General features: G+C 39.9%; 1 protein-coding gene across 1 annotated transcript in view; it reads left to right on the top strand.

Moving 5' to 3' along the window:
* The first annotated feature begins 2227 nt into the window (after positions 1 to 2227).
* C8H10orf90 (chromosome 8 C10orf90 homolog) overlaps positions 2228 to 9661 on the top strand; it is a 68222-nt gene continuing 60788 nt past the window's right edge. The window contains 2 exon segments of the mRNA XM_072871478.1: positions 2228 to 2342; positions 2345 to 2515. Of these exon segments, the coding sequence (XP_072727579.1) occupies positions 2228 to 2342; positions 2345 to 2515 (286 nt within the window).

Genomic DNA, 9661 nt, shown 5'->3' with positions numbered 1-9661 from the left:
TTTTCCTTCTCTGTACCTCTTGCACTCACTCCTGTTCACTACCGACCTGGAGACCTCTAGAGAAGTTGCAGGACATGCCAACTTCATTGCTGAAGCTGTTCTGCTGATATCTATCCTGAAATCCCCTTGCACAGCTGCAGCCTTAGATATCATTATATATACAAACGAAGAGCAAATTCGGTCTTGGTACATCCTACAGGGAAATGTTTCCCAGGACTGAGTTGGCCAGTATCTGTCTGGCTACCTTCTCCCTTTCTGCCTAACCTTTCCTTTAATGTTGCAGATATCCTAAAGGACATTTTCAGCATTTAGTGCAGGTAAAGAAATAGCATTATTTTAGGTGAAAACATATTATTTGGCCATTGTTCGAAGTCCACCATAGGAGGGGATGACCTCAGCAGTGATCTCTGACCTTGAAACCCTACTGTACCTGCAATCTGGAAGAAAGAGCAAATTCTAATTTGTGCCAAAATGTAGCAGATTATCACAAACGGTCCTGTCTCTACTGCAGTTTTAAGTTGGTGATTAAAGTCTTGAAAGTCATTCAATCCCATCTACATCAAACACTGAATAAAGTTGTGCTTTTCTCAGTCTAGAACAGTCTAGAATAAGAATATCAGAGGCAGAAATAAGCTTTACTTAAAAGATCTCAGGCAAAACCAATGATTTCACATTCTTGTGCTCCAAGTTGTTTTTTTTTTCTTGTCTTAACTGGAATGATGAGAAAATGGTGGGAGGAAAATTGTGTCCACCTGGGTTGTTCTAGAAAGGCTCAGCAGCAAACATTATGAAGTCTGCCATGAAATGTTCATCAGCCTAATTTGTATTACAATGTAGTAGTTCTCTGGATGAAATCTTGAAATTAATGCAAAATTTTTTCATGTAAAGACTACCAAAATCACTATACTCAACTGATAAGAAGATATGTACTCTAAACTTCAGTGGACTACATGAACACAATACAATGCTAAGAGGATTTTAAGGTATTCGTTCTAATGTTCTCTACGTTTTAAGTCTTTATGCCTGTTCTGAGTCCAATAACTTCTTGTTATTTGTTTGGCAAAAGCATGTCTTCTAGAAAAGTATCTAGGAAATGTAGAGGTCACTAGTGTACTCAGTAGACTTTTGTAGTAGGGTAATCACCTTCTCCATTAGAAATATGTATGTCAGAAGTACTTCTACGCTAGGTATTTTCTCCTTGTAAAGCTCTTTGTACACTGTAGTCAACTCTCCACATCCTTTTTGACCGCAAACCAGTTTGAATCACATATTTTTAAGACCTTTTTTCTTACAGACTTCAAATAATTTCTGCAGCTCTTTTCTACACCGTCTTATTTGCCAGTCCAATTTAGAATATGCATACCAAAACTAATACAATATTCCAGTGCTGCTCTTAGCAGTATCAGATGAAATGGTAAAATCTGTGTTTATACATCTCAATAATGTATTATATAACTATATAGGTAATTGATTTAAAAATCCTTCATTGTGTTAAATTATTAGGTTTGTGATCTATTAATCAGAATTGTGATTATTTTATTGTTATTATTTTCAGTTATTGTACATTTCTAGATAGTAAACATTGAGGAATAGTGCTACTGCTAATTATTTTAAAAACTTTTAATAAAAATTTGAATATCGCACTGAAAAATATCACCTTCAACCCCCTATTTTAAAAATAACACTGTCATGTATGACTTTTTTTAGAAAGTAAATTGTAAATTTGCTGCTTTTCATTGCAGGGTTTGTTTTTTTTTTCCCCCCCATATCTTGTACTTCAAATGCAAACATTTTGGAAGCCAGGTGTTAGCTATTTAGCAGTCCAAGAGGTCATTACAGAAATATGCACAAAACCACGTGTGAGCAGCGTACTTGGAGATTTCCTCTTAACTTTCCTCAAGAAGCACTCAGAAACAAAGAGCCCAGCTTCAATATTTAAGTCAAGAAAATGAAACATTCATGTGCTAGATATTGTTGCCGTAGCCAAACAACCCACACCTACCTGCCTAAGGTTGGGGTTGCACAACTGAATTTATATTCTGGCCGTAAAACATGCATTTAGGGACACAAATTCTAACCAATCAGACTAAATAAATCAGCAGGCCCAGGTTTTATCATCACAGATAACCCTCATTAATCCAGCAAGCTTTTCCTGAAGACAAAGGACAAAATGAATTGCTTCATTGGAGTTGCCTGAGCGGCATGCTAATGCGGGGAGGTGGAAGGCATGAATTATTCATGCTCTTGCAGCCTGAGCAGGCAGATCCTGGCTTTTCCTGTTACCATTGCAACAAGTGGCGGCTGGCCCAGCCGCGCTCAGGCCATCGCACATCCCCGGAGAGCAGGAAAATGCCTTCTGGAGAGGGAAAACCTCCGTGCCTCCGCTGTGCCCGACACAGTCGGGTGGATTTTCAGGTTAAACCTTATGCAAAATGGACCCGGGAAACACAGTCTTTTGTAACTCAAATGTACTTGACCATAAACTACTCTTCTTGGAAGAAAACAGGTTGCTTCGGTAAGTTTGTGCAACTTCTGATGTTTATCTGAATCTGCTGTAAGCTCTTTTCAGTTTATGGTAACTATAAAGTGCAGTGTTTTACCTGTCTTTCTAAAAATAGTTTGCATTATTTTGCTTTTAAAATGACTTAAAGAATTCTAAAAAGGCATGCAATATCTTTATTTTCAACTCTAGAAAATATGTAAACAGTATCTACAGAACTGACACTAAAGTTACAATCAAGTCTTCTTAAATGAACTTGCATTATTTAAATTTTCAAATCCCCGTAGCACACTACTAAAACAAAATATATTTATGATCCAAGTCTGACTTCTTGCAACCAAAACGCAGACTAATGTAATTCAGTATCAAACCAAAGAATCTGAAAGAACGTGTGTTACTTTTCATAAGAAATGTTGGTTCCCTGTTGTAAGTGTAACTTGTGCTATTGCTCTTTATTCAGCTAAATACTTTTCTCATTGGGTTGGGAACAGGAACTGAGACTGGCATAACATTCTCACCATGCATTAACTATTCTGTTGTATCATAAAATAGTTGAAAAGCATTGGTAACTTACCCAATTTTTCTGAGGATAAGAAGGAGATATATTTTGTATGTAAAGCGTATGGCAGTGACGAACTAAGGCTAGACTTACCACTTCTTTATAAGCTGAAAAGCATCAAAACATTTTGCTTTATTATTCATTGTCAGTATACCTACCTATAATATTTGTTTCAATTGTTTGTCTGAATTTTGTTACTTTCCAGTAGTTTCCAATGCTGCCTTTTCCAGCATTTCCAATGCTGATGCTATCAGCACTGCCTGAGAACTCTCAGGTAACTCACTACTTGGCACAGTTAAAAAATTGATATAAATAATCAGCTCCCAAGAGCAGTGGCCATGGATAGGAGTGTGAATATGTAATGAATCATGAATAAGTTTTGATTGTGGATAACAAGCTCTCCCTCTTTTTATTTGTTTGTTTTTAATTACATAGTCCCGATTCTGCTGCTTCTACTTTATTTTCTTTGTTTTGATCATAAAACCATTTTATTTGACATCCAAAAGACAGCCAAATTTTGAAGGGATGAAAGTACAGCATAATGATTTCTAGTGCTAACAGTAATTAAATGCCCTATGTTTTAAGAAACAAGAGGTGAAAATAGGGATATGTAAATAACAGGAGATGTGCAAACAATGGATGTAATCCTGCACTCCTTAATCATGGGAGTAATCCTTATTCATGTAAGTAATCCTGTTGGTTTCAATAGACTCACATCAGTAGGTGCTGTAGCATAAGGCCCATATTTTTCAAGGAGATAACAGTGTCTGTTTTACCTGTTTTTCTGCAATGTAATTTTAGCAACACAGTTTTTAGTGATGTCTTTGCATGCATTAGTGATAATATTAAATTAGACTTTACCAAATGTCTGTTTTGCTTCTAAATGTATAAAAGAGAAAAATGGAATAATGTATTAGATGTGCCTGTAAGAAGGTACAAACCCCACACGTTTTATTAGAGATGTGCTTGCAGTGGAATAGCACCACTCACCCTGTTGACTGTATTTGTAGATTATTTTTTGTACAGGAGGTATATAAACTTTGCTTCTTTTAGGATAGGATGCAACTTCAGCAAAAAATCTCTATGACTCCTGACATCTCATAAAGTACATTTGGGTCTCCATAAAAGTGATGTTGATAAATATTGCTCATCTTTCTGATTTAAATGCATGGGTTTTGTGGTAACGTCCTGTGAATATTTTTATTGCTGTTTTGGTCTCTGATCTTGCCAAAATAACCCCTGCAGTTCTGCTTTGGGAATAACGTATTTGTACAAATGTGGCGGTTGTGTTGCCCTCCTCATCAGCCCAGCTTGGCACTTCGGAGCTTTCCACTCCAAGACCATATAGTGCTGTCCTGTAATCCAGGATGGGGCTTGGGAGCACCTGTGTGCCCTTCCCCAGGCAGTGCATCTGTTAATGAGGGAAAACTAATTACTTAAAAGCTTTTGGTACAATGGGGTTGAGAAGTATAAATAGTCATGAACTGTTCCTGGTGCTCTGCAAGCCATCAACCTGTGTTTGTGCTGGATGCCAGGACTGGTAGCGTGGATATGAATGTTACCCTATAACCATTGCAATCATTGCTGTGTTAAGACGCTTCCTCTGTGGAAATATTCTCTTGTGTGCACCCTGAAGGGGCCAAAAGGGAAATGAAGTAAAAATGCAATGGATGACGGTTCCAGATGGTATACAAAACTTACAGTTAAGTGAAGTTGGTATTAAGTACCTGTTGGCTTTTTGTTGGTTGCATTGAGATATCAAGAAGGAACTGATTATTCTTTAATCAGCTTCAATACATGGCAAAGATTTTGATGTTTTGTATTTGCAGGTGAGGTATACTATATTATTTGTATCTATTTGCACAGAGATTTCATATAGAAACAGTTTAAAGCTGAGGCTACATGGCTCTTCTGGGCAGTAGAGTGCTGGAGGCAATAAAATGACCAGTGCCAAGAGGCTGGAAGGGCAGACTGGAAGCTGCTGCCAGGGGAGAATCTGGAGTGGCCCTTGGCAGCAGCATTTCTTTTCGCTTACTCCAAGCAGGGTGCCAGCAGGAGCGTTAAGTCTCTCCAGGTAAGTCCCTTTCTGTCCCCTGACCCCTGCCCATGGGGAGGGGCAACACAATTCCTAATCCTTGGACAATGCCACAAGCATTGGTTGCACATTAACTTGACAACCAGTTTTGAGGGGACTTTTTTCTACATCCGTTCTCCTTTGTTGAAGTATATAAAAAAAAAATCACATACGCTATTTTTGTTCAAGGATCTCCTTGTTGCAATAGGCAGAGGTCAGGTGCCTGTTTTAATTTTTATTAGCTCTTGTGAGTTTTAGAGATGGCTGTTGAAGCAAATTTACTGAAAAGCCTTTAAAACTTGGCCAAAAAAGGGCTCTAGAATGGTTTGGCTCATTTTGTATCAAAAATCATGTGTGCGGCGATTTGGAGCAGCCTGGTTTTTTTTTCTTTGTGAATACAAACTATGTACAGTAAGAGGTGTTTTCTGTAGTCACGGTCATGTCATTCTTATGCCTCTTGTCATTAGAGGATGCCTGTGTCTCCTTCCTTCCCACCCAAGTCAGAGGGCAGGGGGATGCATAGTCTCTGCTATTTCCCCAGGTTAGAAGCTCTATGAGAGCAAAGCTACGGGTGTGCATGCTGCCGGCGATGGTAAGAGCAAGTTCTTCGTGGTTTGGCAGCATTCCCTCCTTTGTGTAAGGTGTATTTTGCTGCCCTTTGGGGTTGGTGACACAAAGGCAATGCATTGTGGCCTGTGCATTGTGGCATTGCTACGGTTGGTGGACTTTGCTGTATCAACGTGGAAGTGTGCTGAGGTTTCCTACTTAGGGCTTCCATTGCAAAGCTTGTATAAATGGTAGTTAAGCTGGAATAAGATATTTGAAACGATATCGACCTCCAGTTCTAAGCTCAAGTGGTACATAAAATAAAAGGCAAGTTTTAAAGCACAGGTAGAGGAAATTTTCTAGCTGTTGTTTTGCAACTGTCTGGGAGCCTGTGGCAGAGAAAGCAGAAAGACTGGAAAAGCCAGCGTGCAGCTCGCACAGCATGCAGATTGAGCAAGGTCTGGGAGCATGGCCCTGGGCAAGCCGAGCGTTGGCTGAATGTCAACAACTTACTTTACTGGTCCCAGGTCAGAGCCACGTAGCAAACTTCAGCGAACATAGCACGACGTGGTTGCTGGCTATGGAGCAGGGCCTGGAGCAGGAGATGTGTCCCATGGTTCAGCATGTCCTTGTGGTGGGACTTGCCACGTTTGTTGTGTGTAGGACCCTGGGGACAGCAGTGCCACATGTGTGACCAGGAACAAGTCCCCAGCAGAAGGGAACCACAAGACATTGTGGATGACTCAGTTTGGTCTTTAACTGCAACAAAAGACTAAACCAACACAACTGCCTTAATTATATGTTTTTATTACTAGCTGCCTAGTGGCTTCTAAGTGGAAAAGCTGAGCTGGTATGACTATACATATTAAATAGGACAACAACACAGGTAAAACTGCAATGCATATGGACTTCTTATAATAAAGGTTTTTACGTGTTCTCCATCTGTTCCTTTGCTGTAAATCCCATTCTGTGTCTGAGAGCAGCCAGGCCTGGAGGAGCAGCAGTCCTTCCCCTCTTTGCAGTCCAGCCCAACCCCAAGCTGGTATCTCCCCAGGGCATGTTTCAAGACTGCTCTTCTTTCATACAACATTGCTCTTGTTTCATGTGACATTTCTGTCTCTGTATCTCTCCAGAGAGGGAGAGGTGAGCAGAGGACAGTCACACTCAAACCTATGTGTGTGGTCCCAGGGCCAAACCCGTCTCAGATGACAATCAGTGATGTGCAACATGCATTAATCACAGTTGTGTGATGGTGTAACATGTCAGTCACACTTCCCATGGCCTGTAAAATTCATGCATGAAAGTTTCATCCTCATGTTTTGAATTGCATAGTTCTTTGAGAAAGTGCATTTCTTTCTCCCAGTGGGATAATGAGTTCAGGAATTAGCTGAGCTCCTGAGCAGTTTTTGTGTTGTGTGCACTCAGTGATGGGACACCTAGGGATGTCCAAGGAAGGTTTGATTTCTTGAGCAGAAGAGTGGGTAGGGGGCAAGAGCAGAGAGCCCCAGACTCTTTTCTGTTTGAACTGCAGATGGTGAAATCATTCAGAGCTACAGAAAGGGAAGTTCTGAACCTGAATGTCAGCCTTAATATATTTAAATGACAGCTACTGAACTGTCACCTGATGGTTGACAGTAATTACTAACAGGCAGAAAGCAACTGGTTTTATAACCTGCATTTGAAGAAATCTAAGCTGTAAAGTATATTGAGGCCACAGCCTTATCATGTACCAATGGCTGACAAATGAAGCATCTCCTCCAAAATGTGAATTAGCTATATTAGATGAGTAAAAAACACTGATTGAAAACTTTTTATTTCACAGCCTTCAAGAACTGACTTGTCTATAGTACGCGTTGCTGTATTGTGCTGTGAGTGCAATTAGCTGCAATAGTGTGTTCATTTTCATTCATTAGTTGACAGTGGTGTCTTTCAAAATGATCTCCAGCATTATGAGCAATAAATGATGGTATGCTTTCAAAGGTTAAACTGTTTGATTTTTTTTTTTTTTTTTTAGTATAATTTGCTTATGTTCAGAGAAGCTACATTAGGAATATTACTAGACACTGGAGTCTCCCTCTAACCGTTACGGTAATGAACAACTGTTGGAAACTGGTATTTCCATGGTTTGACGCATCAGTGGCCCCAGAGAGAAACATGTTATCTTTCAACTAAGTCTTCAATTGTTTCCTGAGTTGATAAAAGAGTTAATCTATTACTGGCAAGATATTCACTTCAGTTGTGGGTGAATCTTAAAAAACCTTTTCAGTTGCTGTCAAAATCAAGCGATCTGCGTGAATTACTTTGAATAATACTGCGGTGTTTTTCTATAGCAACCACTTTGTCATTTTTGCTGTTTTCACATTTCCTGGCAACACGTTTCCGAGAGCTTTGTTCTTGCTGTGGAATTACAGTTGCGACCCCCTCCTGTGGTACTGTCTGACACCTGACAGTCCACCAGGAGCAACTGGGAAAATTCAGTGTAAACGCCTGTCGGGCACACGGCGATGACCACTAGCTATTTTGAACATGCACAATCTTTCCTCCACTCCCTGCAAAGTATACACAGCCTCTTGCTAAGTGTTGTATCCTGACTTGTTGATGGTGTATTACCATTAATAATTAGGGTCTTGCCTAGGGATGTATCACAAACAACTAAAAATACATCTTCGCTGCCTTTCTATAAACCTTTTCTGATGGTTAAAGACCATCAGTGCAGGCTTTGTAAGGAATAGAGGATGTAAAGGTGCAGAACAAACGTACAATAGACAGTGACAAAATTACCTATTGCCAGTTATTTTGGCAGTCTTTTGGAAGATGAAGAATTGAGTCAAGAGAATATAGATACAATTTCCCTTATATCTGTAGTATAGCCCAGGATAAACATATGGGAAAAAAAAGTGGTTTTAACAGCAGAAGACTGAGCAGAAGGTAACGCTAGCTGCAGTCCTTGTGGGTAGCGTGGAGTGCCTCTGGGATTGTGTTTCAAATTTATCTGTTTGAATTTCATTGATTGCATTTATTTTTATAGTTCTATCAATCTGGATTTCTAGTGTCTCTTAGAGCCGCATACATGTAAAATAAAGTCGGGAGGTTGAGTACACAACAACCAGGCAGTCTGGGGCGATAGCTTGCGTGGCTTGGCTCGGCAGTCCCCACGGGGAAGCGAGGGCAGGGCAGAGCCCGTGGCCGCACATGGACAGGTACTCTCTGCAACTCTTCTGCCTACTGTCTCTTCTGAAACCATCAACTGCTGCTTTTTGGATGCTGAGAAGGAGCCCGCTTTCCTCTCCTTGTCACCAGCGCAGTGCTGATACAGCTCTCCTCACATCCAGCATTTCAGCCACGTAGATGAAACAAATACATTCACAGCTGTCAGACGATTGTACGTGTAAATCAATCCTACCCATAGCTCTTGTGCGTAGTGAGGGCTATTTTGGAAATGCACTTAAATTTTTTTTTTAATTTTTTTTCAACAATATCAGGCTTTAACAGGCAAAGTTCCCCTGCAAAGTCTTACAGAAGGAGGGTACTTTTTTCCTGTGTAGTCAGTTTTTGTTAACAGATCACCTTTAGGCTAAATTACACTGAAAACAAGATTTAATCAACAACTATGTGTCTGGCTCTCACTTTGCTAAAATTTAATTCCACCACCTTTTTCCTCATGTGACTGAGTGAATGAAATGAGACCATTACAATTGAAGGTGGGTGCTCACCTTCATTAATAATATCGTGCAGTATTGCAAAACCAGAAAAGCAGTCTGCAGCGAGGTTCCGTGCTAACTTGCAGATAACAGCACAAAATTTCTCAGCGCAGTTTTAAAAAGGGAATTGAAGCAATGTGATTTCATTCTCACTTCCTACATCTAGAATTGGATGTGGATAATACAATGTGCATTGTCACACTGAGTATGATATACCATAGAGTGCATTGTGGATATATCTCTCATACAATCCTTTCCGTATAGAATAAAATGTTGGACGG

Source organism: Ciconia boyciana, chromosome 8 (genome assembly GCF_034638445.1).
Source record: "Ciconia boyciana chromosome 8, ASM3463844v1, whole genome shotgun sequence".
Classification (NCBI taxonomy): domain Eukaryota; kingdom Metazoa; phylum Chordata; class Aves; order Ciconiiformes; family Ciconiidae; genus Ciconia; species Ciconia boyciana.
The sequence above is the reverse complement of the archived record's forward strand: the minus strand, read 5'-3'. Positions and strand labels throughout refer to the sequence as shown.